Below are 19,035 nucleotides of genomic sequence, written 5' to 3'. Positions count from 1 at the left end.
TTTTCATGATGGACTTTAAGTCTTCCTTCTTTAGCTTTGGAAAGGAAACCGTTTATAAAATTAGTTAATTTAAAATCAGATAAATTAATAGATACTGGGAGTTGAAAATACTTTCAGCAACAGATTGACTACTTCAGCTCATTAAACAGGAAGTTTTATTCAAGAACTTATAAAGTAATTAATGAACATGAATAATAAATTGAATATCAATAATGAATTAAATCTGAGAAATTCTATACTGCATTTTTGATAAGAGTGATGTAAGTTAATGTGCTTGGTCTAAAGACAGTTTTATCTTTGTCAGCATTATATAAATGGCTTTATTCAGTGGTAGATAATGACTTAACATAGAAAGAAAAGAATCCTGAAGCTCCTGATTTCCTCAACCTCCTACATGGTCTCACTGTGTAGCCCAGGCTGGCCTCAAAATCGCCCATTCTTCTGCTTCTACCTCCCAGGTGCTGCTATTAGGAATAATTTAAATATGTGTTTCATCATTCAGATGATGATGCATGTTTTCCCATGGTATATAAAGATTATAAATGAGCTAATTCTGTAGCAAGATCAGTTCAGTTGCCACTTATGTGTTAATTACTACAGTAAGTAACTCAGGTTGCTCCCCCTTCCACCCCCCCCTTTTTTTTTTTGAGAATTTAAACTAATTTCAGCAGAATTAGTTTGTATTTATACTTAGGCTGTGTTACTTTAATAATTTTGTTTTTTATGAACTATATTGCTTGAGATATAGTATAAATTTAAAAACCTGTCCAGGTGGCTCATACATATAGGCAGGTAAAGGAAGAATATGCACTGTTCTATTTAAGACAAACTGCACGATGGTTGTAAAAGTGCTTCTTGAATTGTGTACCCTTATATTTGTGTGCTTAGACGGGAAATTAGAAAACAGTTAAAGCTTACCAAATGTTACATCTCACAGGTGCTTATGCTCCAACTAAATGTAATCATCAGTGGGTGAAGGAAAGGTATCAGCAACACTGGTGCGATTTTCCCTTTTTGCATAGCAGAGTGCTAAGGTCACACCTGTCCATTGTTCCCTGCAACAAAGTTAGATTATTTCTGGATTTTGTTTGTTTTTGTTGTCAGATATGGTCTCACTAAGTAGCCTGGTCTCACTAAGTATCCAACTAAAGATAATCTTTCCTCAGCCCCCGCCCCCAATGCTGAGATTAAATGTATGAGCCACCATACTCAGTATTAAATATTTTTGTGTGTGATGCTAGGGAACTCAGGAGACTTTGTAAATACTAGGCAACTGCCCTCCCACTGAGCTACATACCCATTTCCTTATCATTACTACTCTGTTTTGAGACAGGGTCCCACTATGTAGCCTGAGCTAGCTTTGAGCTCTCAGTCCTCTACCTCAGCCTCCTGAAGACTGCATTGCAGGTGTGTACTACCACATCTGGCTAGAAAAGTTTTTATAAAAAAATTGCCTATTTAGTAAAAGGTTGATTTTTCACTCTTGTCATGAATATTTCATAAGAAATTGTTAATATAATTAAATTAAAATTTTCTTCAAGGAGATGGAGATGTAGCTCAGTAGAATATTTTGTTTAGTAAGCACCAAGCCTGAGTTTAGTCCCCAACACCATATAAACTAGACGTGGTAACACGTGTTTATAATGCCAGTACTCTGGAAGTAGAGGCAAGGGGATTAGAAATTCAAGGTCATCCTTGGATATGTAGAGAGTTCTTGGCTAGCCTGGACGTGTGCAATGCTGTCTCTTTCCTAATGATTTCTGTGTTCTGGGTACATCTGAAGTACAGTATAGACCCTGTAGTAATAGGGCTATGGAGGTGTGAACTCACGAAGCCTAGAAAGTTGCACATTTGAAGCCAGGTACTGTGTTGCATGCTTTTAATCCTAGCACACTTTTAATTCTAGGTACAGGTGGTTCTGAGGACTACCTAGTCTACACAGAGTGTCAGGACAGCCAAAACTACATAGTAATACCCTCCTGGAAACAAACAATCAAAAACAAAAACAAAAGCAAAACAAAAAGCTACATGTTTCGTTATGTGATACCTGGTTCTGGTACTTTTATTTTAGCCCTGCAGAACTAGTTCTAAATAGTTTACATAGTGGAACTGGAGAGATGACTCAGTGGTTAAAAGTTCTTTCTTCCAAAGGACCTGGATTCAACTCGCAGCACCCACATGACAGTTCACAACTGTCTGTAACTCCAGTTCCAGGGGACCTGACACCTATGACAAAACACCAGTGCACATAAAATAAAACTAAATAAGCTTGCTTAGCTCTTTACCAGTGACCTATCTGTGGCATGTTAGACTTTCTCAAGTAATTCTTTCTCAGCAATAGAAATTCTTAAAAAAAAAAAAAACTTTATTTATGTATATCTGTGTGAGGGTGCTGGATCCTGGAGTTACAGACAGTTGTAAGCTACCATATGGGTGCTGGGAATTGAACCCGGGTCCTCTAGAAGAGAAGTCAGTGCTCTTAACCACTGAGCCATCTCTCCGGCCCCTAGAAATTTTTTAGGAGATGAAAAATATCTTGTTTTTAAGTTGTTGAATTGTTTCTGGTGTTAAGCACTTGCCAGGTAAACATTTGAACTAGAGATTTTTAAAAACACATTGTTTTTGAAAGTCTTTCAAGGCAGTATAGTATTATTACAGTGATGACTGCTGCAGGAATGTTTCATTTTCCCTACTGTATCATTAAGCATTGGACAAGTAGAGGTTCTACCCTTCCTCTCTTCATTCTGATTTTAACCTTCCACTTCTTTCACCAGTCTTTTTTTTATACTCCCAACATTTTGTGTGTGTGTGTGTGTGTGTGTGTGTGTGTGTGTGCATGTGTGCGCTGTAGCACCCATTGTGGACGTCAAAGGACAACTTGAAGGTGGTACTTTCCTTTTCTCATGTGGGTACCCACTGAGCCATCTCACTCCCCACTTTTCTTTCTTGCTTGCAGTAAACGTATACCTTAACATACGGAAACAGTTAAACCAGTGAGAACACCCAAAGAAAGATAACAACTAACCTGGGGAGCAAGTATGACTTTATTAGTTCTAATCTGTTTCTTGTCTGTGTGTGTGTTTTCAGTTTTGAAAATGTCCACAGAAGGAGGGTTTGGCGGTACCAGCAGCAGTGATGCCCAGCAAAGCCTCCAGTCCTTCTGGCCCAGAGTCATGGAAGAAATCCGGAACTTAACAGTGGTAAGGAAGAGCAATGAACTCCAAAGTAGACAGCAGAAACAAGTCACAAACACTTCCATTTTCAAATGTGCTCACAAAGGCACAGGGCTTTCCTGACCTATATGTTGGGAAAAGAAAGTAGACTTCCCCTTGGAGTGGCAATGCCAGGGTGTTGTTTGTAACTAAGTGACTGTTTGATGCTCTACTTGGAGGCAGGCTGATGAAACTGACGCCATAGGAAGTACAGAGAAACAAAGGTTGCTCTTCCTGTACTAGTTAGCCTGTTTCTTTAGCTTAATTCATTGGCTGTACCATCTTTCTGTAATTGGATGAGAACTGTTAGTGGCTTATTCAGGAGATGTGCTGTAAGCCAGCTTAAACACTTAAGCCAGGTGGTGGTAGCATATGCCTTTAATCCCAGTACTCCAGAGGCAGAGGCAGGTGGATCTCTGTGAGTTTGAGGCCAGCGCGGTCTACAGAGCGAGTTCCAGGACTGGCTCCATAGCTACTGAGAAACCCTGTCTCAAAAAACCAAAAGAAAAAATCAAGAAAGGGAAAAAAGATCAATTTAGTTCGGGCCAGGCTTTCTCAGTGGCAGCATTATCACGTCTCTGTTCTCAGGGGCTGTTCAATGGATTGCAGGTTGTTTAGCAGCATCCTAGCCTCTACCCACTGTCAGTAACACTCTTCTTCCCCTACATGTGACAATAACAACAACAACCTTCATAGTCATGTCCCTTTGAACTAAAATCATCTCCTGTTGATACGGTGAACTTAGAAAAGTCACAATGCAACCCCAACTTTGAGAAGCTTACAGTCTTCTATTTACAACTAGAGTAATTAGTCAATAGATACTTACTTAATATTTGTGGACACAGTCACAGTGGTGAGTCCAGAAGCAGTAAATAGGGATGTGCTGAGGGAGCCCCGAAAGGCAGTGTAGTACCTTCTTCTGTGTGGTTGAGCTAGAGAAGACTTTAAATGACAGCATATAGAGATGCTGAGATGGCTCAGGAGGTAAAGTACTTGGTACTAACCTGATGAATTGAGCCTTAATAAAACTTAGTAAGAAACAAAAAAGAAAAAAGAATAGTATGTTTGTTTTTATTGAGTCTTGAAAGGTGAGTGAACATTAGCCACATGCATGAGGTGGGAAAATAGTTCTATCCTAGGCAGCGAAAAGTGGATGTGCAAAGGCTTTGTCCCAGAGGAAAGGACCTTGTGTTAGAGGAATAGCAAGAAAGAAGTTCAGTATAGTAAAGGTTGGGGGTAGGAATGTAGTGTGTGGTTCAGGAGAAAGGCAGGATAAAATAGAAGGGAGTTTTAGATGATTGAGCCTTCCTGAGTCTTTTTTGGGTGGCCTGTGTACAGAATGGATTTCTAGTGAGAAGATCTGTTACTGTTCAGTATTCTCAAGTGTTGGTTGATAGAGAACAGGGGGGATTGCAGTGAAATCACAAAGTCAGAAGCAGGGTGTTTTGCACAGATTTTTGAAAGATAATGTTTTGTTGTTTTTCAAGATGGGTTCACTGTAGCCCTGCCTATTCTGGAGCTCACTCTGTAGACCCGGTTAGCTTCGAACTCACAGAGATCCGCCTGCCTCTGCCTCCTAACACTGGGGTTAAAGGCGTGCGCCACCACTGCCCAGCTAGTCAGGGTTTTCTGAAAGAACATGCACTCAAACACAGTTGGCTCACCAACAATGAGTGTCTTACGCTGGAGAAGCTAAGAATCTGGCAAATGCTCAGTTGGGCCCAATCTGGTGCTGAAGGCCAAGAGGATTATTAAAGGGCTCCTGATCTCGTCTTTGTTGGAATCCTCAAGAAATTGGTTCTGCTATAGCAAGACATGTGAACTTGCCATTGACAGTGAGGGCAAGCAGACAAAAAGCAAAGGGCTCTTTTCTCCTTATCCTTTTATGTAGGCTGCCACCAGGTGCTACCCAGATTTAGGGTGTGTCTTCCCACTTCAGATAATCTATCTGATCAAGAAAATTTTTCACAGGAGTGCCCCAGCAGTTGGTGTTTTAGTTGATTTCAGCTACAGTAAAGTTGGCTTTTTGTTGTTGTTGTTGTTTTGTTTTTGTCTTTGTTTTGTTTTGTTTTTTGAGACAGGGTTTCTTTATAGCTTTGGAGCCTGCCCTGGAACTAGCTCTTATAGCCCAGGCTGGCCTTGAACTCACAGAGACCTGCCTCTGCCTCCCAAGTGCTGGGATTAAAGGCGTGTGCCACCACCACCCAGCTGTCAGCAACAGTAAAGGTGACAGCCAAGATTAGCCATCATATAATTTAATGGTCATATTTGATTGTATGTGCTTGTTTGATTTGGGTGAAGCTGGTGCGGTAAGTAGCCTTCTGGTTCAAGTTTTGTAGGTAAAGAGAAAGAATTGTAAGAAGTGCTGTTCTTCATTGACTTAAAGCTAAAATTTTCCATGTATCTCTGAAAGATTCCTTAGACTTCTGTTGTAACATCTGCTTGAAGAGTGACTGACATATAAGAGCAACATAATAGGGAGCTGGAGAGATGACTCAGGTTAAGAGCACTAGCTGCTCTTACAGAGGTCCTGAGTTCAATTCCCAGCAACCAAATGGTGACTCACGCCACCCATTATGAGATCTGGTGCCCTCTTCTGGCATGCAGGTGTACATGGAGACCAGAACACTGTGTGCATAATAAACAAACAAACAACAACAACAAAAAAAAAGCTGCATAATGAATGACTGGATGAATCAGACTTCACTTTAGACTTAGTGCAGAGCAGTACCAGTTCCAAGTGTTCATGATAGAGTGGGATTGGGGGGTGTTGTTCTGAGAGTTCAGGCCTGTAGCACATGAAGACCTCCACTTCTCTGACTATACCTTTGCCTGTGCAGCATTTTAGCACTTAATTTGGGTCTTTCCAGAAATCTGTGGTGCTTACAATTAGAGTTTTGAGGAAAGGGAGTTGACCAGGTCGTGCTATAAAATCGCTGGCCAATCTAGAATCACCCTGTGTTGACCAGGCTGGCTTTGAATATGCAGAGATCCTCCTGTGTCTGCCTCTCATGGGGTGGAGTTACAGAAGTGTACCACCACACCCAGATTGATAATAGACTTTCCCAGATATATCAGATCCTCTTAGGTGATACTTAAAATATTGAGCAGATTTTTTTCTTTTCTATTTTTTTCTTGAGCAAATTTTTAAAAAATCCATTATGCTTAAATTATCCAAATATAAGTAAAACAAGAATATTTGTAAAAGTGATGTTGTCTGACTTGGGGCTGAGGTTGTTCTGAAGCAAGTAATTAAACTTTGACAGGAGGTAATTTTCATGATGTACTGAGCATACCTGTTCTCAGTTGTTTTAGTCTGAATTAGGTAATAGCAATTTATCCTTCATCTCAACTTGACCATACTGCTTCCACACTCTTAAAAGTTCTGTAATTGTCCATGAATCCAAGTGTTCAGCATTGGTTATAAATCCTAACGCTAATCATGCCCCTCGGTGATTACATAAAACTTTATATATGCCTGTTTACTGAGGCTCTAAGGAGAGTCAGTGATAGATGTTTTTTACACTTGTAAGTAGTAGCAGGGATCTCATTGAGGATCCAAATTTCCCTCCCTACTCTGTCTCACTCATTGGGGCAGGAGGAGGGGGCTGGGGATTGTCCTTGCAGCGTCCCAAACAGCAGAATTACAAGCATTCTGCACCATGTGATGTCTCAGTAGACATCTTGGCATTGAGTTTTATAATTGTCAGGACCTCTTTGAGAGTGGGGACGAGAAAGCTGATTTAGTCTTTGGGAGTAGTGATTTGGGTAGCTGTGGATAGGGCAAAATGGTGAGAAGATCCTGAATCTTGAGAAATCTAATTTTCCCTCGGCTTACTTTATTTCCAGTTCAGTGTTCACATAGCTGTAATTAGTAGTTAAGTCATTTTCCTTTCATTTACAACTTCGTCTTTTTATACTGTAACACTTCTAGGCAGGACAATGACATTCCTAACACTATAGTCAAATCAGGTAACCAAGCAAGAACATTTAAGGTTGATGGACTGGTAAAAGACAGGTCCTGGGGTCTGAAGAGATGGCTCAGTGTTTAAGAGTACTGGTGGCTGTTCCTCCTGAGGACCTGGATTCAGTTCCCAGCATCCACATGGTGGCTCACAACCATCTGTAACTTTAGTCTCTTTTGGTCTCTATGGGCAACAAGCACTCATATAGTCTATAGACATACATGTAGGCAAAGTACTCATATACGCAAAATGAATAAAAAAAATCTTTTAAACAGGTTCTGGGCCTGGCAAGATGGCTTCCTTTAACCCCAGCATTTGGGAAGCAGAGGCAGGTGAATCTCTTGAGTTCAAGGCCAGGCTGGTCTACATAGCAGTTTCAGACCAGCTAGAGCCACACAGTGAGAGCCTGTTTGAATAACAATCCGGAAAACAGACCATGTGTTATGAGCTCTTCCTATAGATCTGTGCTTTGCAAACTTAATGTCTGTGAGAGCCCTAGGAGGGAAACCAGCTGAAAATTAATTCTGATTTATTAGTCTGAAGTGAATCTTGAGACTGTTTCCTTCGCATTCTTAGGTAATGCCATTACTAGTCTAAGGATAGCATTTGAGTAACAAGGCCTAGTTAAGAGAGTGGCCCTTAACCCTAACTCTCGATGATAGCTATGAAGGGAGTTTTCAAAAAACTTGACGCCAGGATTCTACCCTTGGAGTTCTGTTGTGGTCAGTCTGCAACAGAGCCCAGCCAACTTGATTTTCAAAAGCTTCCCTCAGGCAATTCCAAAATGAAGCCAACCATGAAAATTAATACTTTAAGAAAGATGAAGAATCTTGACATTCTAGATCTCTCAATGGCTGAGTAGAAGAGGTTTCTGTTACCTAAATCTCTGGATTCTCTCTGTAGTACAGCTTAAAAACTCACTGACTTTTTCTTTGGCTTTCAACTGAGTAATTTCAGGTCTCTTGAAACTTGGCACTTTAACATGGCAGTAATTTAAATACAGTGCTCACACCGTAGTGAGGAGCATGAGAATGTGCAGAGAGAGTCTACTCTACAATTTACTGAGCCAGTCTCTGAAAAGTCAAGGAAGAGTTTGGGTGTTAGTCCTTCCTCTTGGCTCAACTGGAAGAGGTTCAGTGCTGTTCACTCTCACAAGGCTGCCAATGACATGAAAGCCAGGGTGGGGCTTCAGTAAGCTCTTGGTAGAGAGATCCCCTTTCCTGCAAACTTAACCTTGGACTCTTAAGTGTGTCTTTCTAGCTGGGATGGGATTATAGAAGATGAGGTTGTTGTCAGGAAGACCTCACCCTCATAATCCCCATGTGACTTAGTTAGGGTTTCTATTACTGTGAAGAGACACCATGAACATGACAACTCTTATAAAGGAACCATTTAAGGCGGGGATTCACTCACAGTTTTAGAGATTCAATCCATTATCATGATAGGGAGCATGGCAGTGTGCAGACAGACATGATGGAGGAGTAGCTGAGAGCTCTACATCTTGCAGGCAACAGAAAGTAAACTGTGACACCGGGCAGTATTCTGAACTTAGTTAACCTCAAAGCCCATCCCCACAGTGGCACACATCCTCCAGCAAGGCCACATTTACTCCAACAAAACCACACCTCCTAATTGTGGCACTCCCTATGAGATTATGGGGGCTGGTTACATTTAAATCACCACACCATGTTATGATCCATTTTTCACATACTGCCTCTTTAAAATTTTTTTAAGATTTGTTTTGTTTTATGTATATGAGTGTTTTTATTTGGCCTGTGTGTATGTGTATGTGTACTATATATGTGTCTGGTACCTGTGGGTGTCAGAAGAAGGTGTCAGGTCTCCTGGAACTGGAGTTACAGATGCTTGTGAGCTGTCATGTTCTGGGAGCCAAACCTGAATATTCTGCAAGAGCAGCAAGTGCTCTTAACCACTGAGCCATCTTTCCAGCTCCCACATACTGCCTCTTTAGAGAGTTCAAGGCTTAGGGGATCATGAGATCTTCCAAAAGAAAAAGGTTGGATAGGTTAGCTTTAGGGAATTTGATACCTTCTTCTATCCTCTGTAGACATTCATACACATGTGATGTAACACATAACATATACAGATACACGAGTACATACAAAAGAAATCTTACATTCTTTTACAGCCGGGTGGTAGTGACGACGTATACCTTTAATTCCAGCACTCGGGAGGCAAAGGCAGGCGGATCTCTGAGTTGGAGGCCAGCTTGGTCTATAGAGAGAGTTCCAGGATAGGCTCTAAAGCTACAGAGAAATCCTGTCTCAAAAAACCATACCAAATAAACAAATAAACAAAAAAAAAACCCAAAAAACAATTTCATACATGTATACAATGCATCTTGAACATATCCACCTCAGATCCCCCCTCCAGACCTTCCTAAATGTTACCCTGTCACCTTCATGCACTTTTAAAAAAGAAATTAACTGTTTCCAATTAGTTCTATTTGCATGGGCATGTATATGAAGTCATTCTTGGGAACTTGGGAAATGACTCTTCTTCCTGCAGCAGCCCTCAGTTAGGGGTGCAGCCTCATGAGCCCCTCTCATCCGTGGTGGAGTACTGACTGGCTTGATCTTAAAGGTTTTGTACAGTAACCATAGTTGCTGTGAGTTCATGAGTTTAACAGCCATGGCTTATCTAGAAGACTTCACAGTATTCCTCCCAATCTTGCAACTCTTAAATTCTTCTTACTCTTTTACCACAATTTCCCCTGAGTCTTTGAGGTATTGATATAAATGTTTCATTGAGGGTTAAGTGCTTGACAGTCAATGTTATGAATTACCCACTGTCAAAAGAAGTTTCTATGATCATGGTTGAATCTATGGGTATAAACGTAGTTATTTAGAAAGTAATTTTACATTTAGAAAAAAAAAACCAACAGCAATAGGGACCTCTTCTATGTGTCTCCCCACCTTCCCCAGATCTAGAGTACTGGGCATGAATTCTTTTCAATGGAGCAGGCCTCACATTCAGTCAGAAAGCTGTTGGGTACTACTACATAGTCATGCCATTATTGTACCAGTAGCCACATTCTGTCTTTGTGTAAACCAGAATGGCATCTCTTCTAAAGATGAAGACCCTTGTATTCCTGCTTTCTATTCTCATAGAATCTGTGTTCTGTTATTTCCCTTCTTGTTGCTTTTCTTTACAAATTGGAAAAAGCTTTATGTTTATGTGTGTGGGGGTAATTGTTGTTTGTTTTGAGACAGAGTCCTCTGTAACCCCATCTGACCTTGCACTAATCACCCTACCTCCACATCCCAGTATGGGGTGTGTACTCCTGTGCTTGGTTTTGCTTGTTTGTTCTGAGATAGTATCTTGCTATATAGCCCTGGCTGGTGTGGAACTTGAAGCAGTCCTCTTGCTTTTGCCACCTGAATGTTGGGATTACAGGCATGTACTGCCATACTGGCCTAAGGAGGACCTTTTTGATTTTGTGTGTGTGTGTATGTCTGAGAAGTGGGGGCGGAGGGGGGGGGGAGAGAGAGAGAGAGAAAGAGAGAGAGAGAGAGAGAGATCGATTGATCAACTCTGTGCTTTGGTTAAGTAATCCTGGAAAAATCTTGTGGAAATGGCATTAATGACAAATGGCAGCACATTTGCAAGAGAGCTAGCCTTACTTTCTCTCTGACATTTCTAAGCAACATTATCTTGTGTGATGCACCACATTACTAAGAAAGCAAGGGATAGATTGCTGTGATTAAACACTTTTTTAAAATACCTTCAAGTGTATGGCCCTAATTCAGCTCTTTCTTTGCTCCTGCTCTCCTTTGCTCCCAGGTCATACTTTTGACGCTGCAGGTGGTATTTGGTGCTTCTTATTCTCTCTGTGAGAATACAAGTCTTAGTATCATGTGGACATAATTCCTGTCACCTTTCCTGTGGAACATTCCTCAACTCTTCTTAACCTCTAACCCCAATTTGCCAGCTGGTTGTTCCCGTCCTTGTGTCCTAATGGGATGTCATATGCCCTCTCTCTAGTGTAAGAAGCTATAATAATGTTTTTGATGTGACTGTATTTGGCAAATGAAAGTTTCTTAAAACTAGGAATAGGATTGTACTTTCATAAAGTCATAGATAGGTGTCACAGGGTAGGTTGGGCTATCGGGATGCACTGAATGAAAGAGGAGCAGAAACAAGGTTAGAATGTGCTCTACTGTCTTCTGGTAATATTGTAGTAACTGAACCTCTCATCCTCTGCCACTCCAGGGTTGATTATAGTAGAGGCTTTGAGGAGAATGTTACCTAATTTGGAAGAGAAAAATATGAAAAAATGGTATTTGAATTTGTAGAGCTGAGTAGCTTGTTAGTATGTGTAGAGACATTGGGTATCCTTTTTAAGTTCCTGCTTTGAAGGTATTCCTCTATGCTGCCCATTCTTTTCCGTTTGTTTTGGAGAAACGGTCTCACTGTGTATCACTGGCTGTCCAGGAACTCGTTCTGTAGACCAGGCTGGTCTCAGACTCACAGAGATCGCCGCCTTCTGCCTCTCTAGTGCTGGAGCGCAAGTTGTGCCCTCCAGTGCCAAGCCCCATTAGCCGTCTTAGGTATTTTATTCTAATAGTTTATCCTCTCTCTATATATATATATTGGTTTCAGAGGAGAAGCTAGGAAGCCTAGTGATATTTTTTAGAATGCCTTCTTTGACATGCATGTCAGTTTTCTGCTAGTTTGAAAGTTCCCTATGCTTGTTAATTTTTATCAAATCTCAAATAATAGTTCTTCCATAATATAACAATGTGTATACCCAGGTGATCATCGTGGGTTTAGAGAGTCACACTAGGGGCCCTTACAGAGCAGTTGTTTAATGCCTAGCTTCAGCATGTGCTAGTCTCTCATTATAGCTTTCTGCTCACTACTGCTCCAAAATTCAAGTTAGTTTTTATTTCTAGAATTAATCCACCCTTGCGCATGTAAATAGTAGTTTCAAAATAAAGCCAGGGCTTAAATTCTGCATAATTTGAGTGGTACTACTCAAAAAAGGTGTTTTTTTTTTTTTTTTTTTGTCTTTTGAGACAAGATTTTTCTCTGTAGCCTTGGCTGTTTTGGAACTTCTTTTGTAGACCAGGTTGACCTCAGATTCAGAGATCTGTCTGCCTCTGCCTCTCGAGAGCTGGAATTAAAGGCGTGCGCCACCACCACCACCTGGCCAAAAAAAAAAAAAGGTTTTTCTTAAATCCCAGCAATATTAGTGTATTTTCTCCATCCTATTTTTGTTTGTTAAAGAAAAAGTAGCAGGGGCTGGAGAGATGGCTCAGTAGTTAAGAGCACTGGCTGCTCTTCCAGAGGTCCTGAGTTCAATTCCTAGCAACAACATGGTGACTCACAACCATCTGTAATGAGATCTGGTGCCCTCCTCTGGTGTGTGGGCATATATGGAGGCAGAATGTTGTATATTGTATACATAATAAATAATTAAAAAAAAAAAGAAAAAGTAGCAGGACTGTCTCTAGAGGCAGCTGCTAAATTTATTTACACCCTTAGGGTTCTCACAGAGTAAAGAACTGGCAGGAAGGTACTCTGGAGTTTGAGGCCAACCAGTAATCAGGTCCTGTCTCAAACAAACAAAAGAACCGACAGGATAGGGAAAGCATTGGAGGCAGAGATTTCATCTTAATATTCATATTGTAGATTAGTAAACTTGGTTACTCAGCACATGAGAGGCAGAGGCAAGCAGATCTCTTGAGTTCCAGGTCAACCTGGTCTACAAAGTGAGTTCCAGGAAAGTCAGAGCTGTTATAGAAAAAAACAAAACAACCACAAAACAAAAAAAGGGAAAGAAGAGGAGATACTTGAAATGAATGAATCTCTCCTGAGCAGAAACAAAGGACATTTTACTGGCTGTCTTTCCTGAGGGCACTGTGAGAACTTGGAGCTCCACAAGGGCTAAGTGAAGAATTTTGTCCAGAGCTTGTATTTTGTTAATTTATCTGTCCTTCATCCCCTGCCGTATTTCCTGAGTGGAGGGTTCTACGCCAGTCTGTCTGCTCTGCCTGTGCTCTGCCACTCTGCTGGCCATCCCCTACTCATGTGCCTCTTGTTGCTCATTTCAGAAAGATTTCCGAGTGCAGGAACTCCCACTGGCTCGTATTAAGAAGATTATGAAACTGGACGAAGATGTGAAGGTGAATTCTCCTTATCTTTAAGGTTCATATTAGAGCTGAAACTATGGGTACTGCTCTCGGGCATATAGTTCAACAGAAAGGAAAATATTAGGATATGTTACCTATGATTTTATTTGGCTTTTATCTAAAATGAAGTGACCTTAAATTGAAAATTTTTAGTTATTATATGATGTTTCTTTGAAAATCAGGGATATTGTGGGAGTTTTTTCCCAGATACTGTTTGCTTCTGAGATCAGGGGCTGTCCCCTAATTTATTTTTAATTAATTTTTTTAAACTATCTTTTCCCATTTTACATACCTATCCCAGTTCCCACTCCCTTCCTCCTACCTTTCCTCCTACTCCACTCCCAATCCTTATTTTCAGGGAGGATAAGGCCTCCCATGGGAGGTCACCAAAATCTAGCACATTGCTTTGAGGCAGGACCAAGGCTCTCTTCACTATATCTAGGCTGAGCAAGGTATCCCTCCAAAGAGAATGGGTTCTAAAAGTTTTACAGTACAAGTAGTAGGGATAAATCCTGGTCTCACTGCCAGTGGCCCCACAGTCTGCCCCAGCCATACAACTGTCATACATATTCAGAGGACCTAGTTTGGTTCCTCTGCTGTTAGACCAGAGTCATTGAGCTCCCCTTAGCTCAGGTAAGCTGTTTCAGTGGGTATCCTCATCATGGTCTTGACCCCTTTGCTTATGTTATTTCTCCTCCCTCTCTTTGACTGGACTTTGGGAGCTTGACCTAGTGCTTTACTGTGGATCTATGCATCTGCTTCCATCAGTTGCTGGATGAAGGTTCTATGATGACATTTAAGATAGTCATCAATCTAACTACAGGGCAAGGCCAGTTCAGGCATCCTCTCCTCTATTGCTTAGGCCTTAACTGGGGGTCATTCTTGTGGATTCCTGGGAATTTCTCTAGTGCCAGGTTTCTTGTAACCTCATAATGTCTCCCTCAATCAAGATATCACTTTTCTTGCTCTCACTCTCTGTCCTTTTCCCATCTCGACCATCCCATTCCCTCAAGTTCTTCCCCCTCCCCTTCTCCTTTTCTACCCCCCTTTCTCCCTCCTCCCAATTTTCTCAGGAGAACCTGTCTATTTCCCCTTCTCAGGGGATCCATGTATGTTTCTCTTAGGGTTCTCCTTGTTACCTAGCTTCTCTGGAGTCATGGACTGTAGGCTGGTCATCCTTTGCTTTCCGTCTAATATCATATCCACTTATGAGTGAGTACATACCGTACTTGTTGCTTTCCCCTAATTCTTTTGTTTTTATATTTTAAACGGTTGTTTGTATCAGTTCAACAGAACATTACTATTCTCAGCATCTTGCTGCAGTCTCTGTCTTTTTCTGAGCTGTGAGAAAGTTCTACTGATGATATTGTGCTGCCTTAGTCACCTTCTTTTGTTGTGCTAGGACACCATGACCAAAGGACTTAGAGTTTCAGGGGGTTAGAGTCCATGACCATTATGTTAGGGAGCATGCAGCAGGCAGGCAGGTATAGTACAAGCAGTAGTTGGGAGCTGACATCTTAGGATACATTCACAAGGCAGAGGGACTGTAATGGTATGGGTTTTAGAACCTTAAAGCGTGCCCCCAGTGACATACCTCTTCCAATAAAGATACACCTCCTAATCCTTCCCAAACAGTTCCACCAACTGGGGACCAAGTATTCAATATATTAGCCTGTGGGGGCCGTTCTCATTTAAACCACACGTATCTTTCAGATATTTTGACCTTAAAAACAGTCAGTCCTTTAATCCCAGCACTTGGGAGGCAGAGCTGCTGCCGGCAGATTTCTGAGTTCCAGGCCAGCCTGGTCTATAGAGCAAGTTCCAGGATAGCCAGGGCCACACAGAGAACACCCCTCACCCCCAAAACTAAATAAATAACAAAATAAGCCATGAATGAATTACACTTATGAGAGGATAAATCCTTGTTGGCCCTTTTTCCCCTATGAGTTCACCTCTGATTATAATTCTCAGGAATGAATAACTTAGTCACTACTCTGTAAATGTAAACTGTCTTTGAATTTTCAATGACTACTAACAGTTCATATAGCGTTCATATTCCCTTTTATTAGTTTTGTTCCTTGAATAACTCTATGGGATAAGTAATCTGTTTGTCGAGACAGGTGTCACCTCATTCTAGCTTTGCCTGGAACTTTTGGTTATCCTGTCTCTCCCTCCTGAGCGCTGGGAGACTCTAGGCATGTGCCATCATGCCTGCCCATTTTACAGCTGTGGAAGTTTGCAAAAGAATGAAATGACCACCTGTGTTGGTAGAACCAAGATCCCAGTTCTCGTCTTTACACACATCCCGTCTGTATAACTCTACAACTTTGGTTGAATTTGGAAGTCAGACATACTAAGGAAGCTTAGTATTTTTTAGGCACTGTGCTGGGTACACAGGTGACAGCTTCTTACTTCCCTTAGTAACACCAGAAGTTTATCTTTGCTTTTTGTTTGTTTGTTTGTTTTGTTTTTCTAGTTTAAGAAAAATAAAGGCCAGAAAGGTGAAAATTGTGAGATTTTATCCCATTCCATTGGCACCCAAACTTCCCTCAAATAATTTTTGGAATTAGAATCTAAACTCTGCCACCTACTTGTTCTGTAGCTGTGGCCACATCACTTTACTTTTTTTTTTAGCCCTATTTGTTTGGAAGGTTTTTTGTTTTGTTTTTTTAAATGCCTATAATCCCAGCATTGGGAGGTGAGAATCAAGCATCTAAGCATATATGGCCTGTATTATAAGAGACACTAACAAGGTAAAGAGTGAACCCTATGGATGGCACCTCACAATGGCAGGCACTAGATAAGTATGCAACCTTCCCTTCCTTTCTTCCTGTTACCTGTTTTACCCCTACCCAGGGATTTATTTTACTTTGGACTCTCCAGAGGCCATCACCTTATTTTTTTTTTTAGCTCTTGTCCCAAGATAGCATTGACATAAGAGACTGACTGGCTTGAATATTCTTTATGGTGGTTGACAGTGTGGGCTGACAATCTCTTATAGATGATCAGTGCAGAAGCCCCTGTGCTCTTCGCCAAGGCAGCCCAGATCTTTATCACAGAGCTGACTCTTCGAGCCTGGATCCACACAGAGGACAACAAACGCCGTACCCTTCAGGTAATGCAGACTCACACTGGGAAAACTAGGGCAAACACTGCTTTTGCCTGCCTTTTCCTCTCCTGTGCTTTGGACCGATGTCTCTGCCATATGTAATTGTAATCTTCCTCTGTTGGAACTCAGGTATACTTTGTAGACACAATGATGGTATAGTTTCCAGGTCTCACATGGTTTTCACAAACTCACTGATGGATCACACTCTTTTTACTGGTTCATCTACATAGAAGCAAAGGCTCAAGTGATCCAGTATTTGTTTGTAGATGTAACTTCTGGTTGGAAGCCTGGAGCTGTCAGAAAAAGACAATCCCAGAAAGAATTCAAGGCCTTACTAATTGTGCTAGATTTTTTTTTTAATTCCTTGTCTGCCTTCCTTGAGATTGTTTCCTTTTGTTCTCCTTTTATTTTGTTATTATTTTTTGTTTGTTTGATTTGGGGCCTCACTAAGTAACTGGTTAGTGGAGAACTCATTATGACCTTGAACTCACAGAGATCCCCCTGTCTTTGTGTTTTCTTTATTTTAACTTAGCAAGTCAACATTTTACTGTTTCTTTTTCTCCTTCATTCCGTCCATAGATGAGCTGTTTACTTAGCTTGATCAGGTGACATCATCAAGAGTGTGATACTCTTAACACTCAGATGAGTTCTGGCAGATTTTAAGATATGCCCTACTTCATTTAGGAGGGTTTATTATCAAGCTGGTGGTTGGCAAGAAGAGTAGATTAGAGGCTTACATTTCAGTGGCTTGGGGCCATGACAGTCGATATAAAATTTCTACCCTCCTGTTTAATCTGATGGCTTCGCTTTGCTAAGAAGTGGAATATAGATGTTGCTGAGGATTACTCTAGTCTACCACTGTAACTCTCTGAACACGCCCAATCTTTTCTGATCTGGGAAGCTAAACAGGCTTGGGCCTAGTTAATACTTTGATGGGAAGCTGTCTGGGAATACTGGGTGCTGTGTACTAAAAAGAAAAAAAAATTTACTCTATCTGATTTATCGAAACTCGCACATCATCCAGCTATAAAGTGGTCTATTAGTTTGTTTTGTTTTGGTTTTTTTTTTTTGTTTTCGAGACAGGGTTTCTCTGTAGCTCTGGCTGTCCTGGAACTTGCTCCGTAGACCAGGCTGGCCTTGAACTCAGATATCCCCCTGACTCTGTCTCCCAGTGCTGGGATTAAAGGTGTGTGCGCCACCACCTGTCAAAGTGATCTATTTAAAATACATTTTAAAGTTTACTTTCCCCTACATACTTGAATATATCATATACTTGAGTTAGTGTTTTTTCTTTTCCCTTAAAACTTTGAATGAACTACACATATTAAGATCTATATATTAAACTCCTAGGAAGGGGGATGTCAGGCTTGAAGAGAAAGCCTACCTGAGCATGTTAAGACATTCTTGTCAGCTACCTAGTAAACAAGGCTTGAGCACTCAGGTTTAAATTCAGATTTAAACTTTGCATTGAACTAAGCAGTGCAATCTTGAATTCCAAACTAAAAACCATAGCTAACATACAGAGATCAATTAATTCAATTATAATTGCCTGTAAAAAAAGAAAATGAAATAGTGGATTGACTTTGAAAAGGATCATATGAATGAATGTTGGGCTAACCTTGCCAACCACAGAATACCAGTTGAGACTACTGGCTTTGTTTCCTGAATTATCTGGAGGATGGTACTTTGACAACTGTATGGAGGGCCTTGAAACCAGAACAAGCAGAAACAGTAGTGAGTAGGACTCAGGTGTCCTGTCCCAGAGCACAAGATGTGTGTATCTCTTTCGTTGATTTTTGTCAGACAAGTCTGATACAAGTTTGGCTGTTCTTATTTAGCTCTAGACACACCTACAGATATTTAGTGCAACCTAAAAGTTATCTCCTTGGGCTGGGGTATAGCTCAGTGGTGGAACACCTGCCCAATATGGGCAAGGCCCTAGGTTTAATCCCATATTCAGGGAGTGGGGCATGGAGGGGAGTCATGTCTTCTTACTTGAAAGATAATAAAGCCAAAAGAGCTATATTCTTCCTACACCTGTTTTTTTGTTTGTTTGTTTGTTTTTGTTTTTAAACTCTGTTTTTCTTTGTTGCAGAGGAATGATATTGCTATGGCAATTACAAAATTTGATCAGTTCGACTTTCTCATCGACATTGTTCCAAGAGATGAACTGAAGCCTCCAAAGCGTCAGGTGAGCAGGGAGGGGGAGGGCATGCCCAACTGTTGGCTGCAGGGTCTGGGCACACTGCTGTTGAGGGCTCCTCCCACCCTCCTAAGGCATTTGCTATTTTTGTTTCTCCTCTCTAGCCCAGATCATCCTCAACATTTCCTTCTCCTCATTTATGGGTGCTTTTAACTCAGTGCCTTGGGGTGCTGTTGCAGTGACAGTTAAAGACTTCAGTCATAAACAGTGGAATGAACTTATTTCAAGATATCTTGATCCAAAATTAAAATTTTCTCAGCCAGGCAGATTTCAGGTTCTAAGAATCAGCTTCTCTGTAAATAATGGCATTGGAGTGAGAGACCTTTTTCCTTAGTCTGTTGTGTCTTACGTAGTGCCCTGGCTCTACCCTCCAGTCACTGGTTCAGAGCCT

The 19,035-nt window shown here is 41.1% G+C and overlaps 1 protein-coding gene across 3 annotated transcripts in view; it reads left to right on the top strand.

The window, feature by feature from the left end:
* Nfyc (nuclear transcription factor Y subunit gamma) overlaps window positions 1-19,035 on the top strand; it is a 73,690-nt gene that overhangs the window by 39,149 nt on the left and 15,506 nt on the right. For all 3 annotated transcript variants that reach the window (XM_075944922.1, XM_075944924.1, XM_075944923.1), the window contains exons 2-5: window positions 3,088-3,200; window positions 13,255-13,326; window positions 16,334-16,447; window positions 18,537-18,632. In XM_075944922.1, the coding sequence (XP_075801037.1) occupies window positions 3,096-3,200; window positions 13,255-13,326; window positions 16,334-16,447; window positions 18,537-18,632 (387 nt within the window). In that variant the 5' untranslated portion in view covers window positions 3,088-3,095. The remainder of the gene's footprint in view (window positions 1-3,087; window positions 3,201-13,254; window positions 13,327-16,333; window positions 16,448-18,536; window positions 18,633-19,035) is intronic.

Source organism: Microtus pennsylvanicus, chromosome 13 (assembly GCF_037038515.1).
Source record: "Microtus pennsylvanicus isolate mMicPen1 chromosome 13, mMicPen1.hap1, whole genome shotgun sequence".
Classification (NCBI taxonomy): domain Eukaryota; kingdom Metazoa; phylum Chordata; class Mammalia; order Rodentia; family Cricetidae; genus Microtus; species Microtus pennsylvanicus.
The sequence above is the reverse complement of the archived record's forward strand: the minus strand, read 5'-3'. Positions and strand labels throughout refer to the sequence as shown.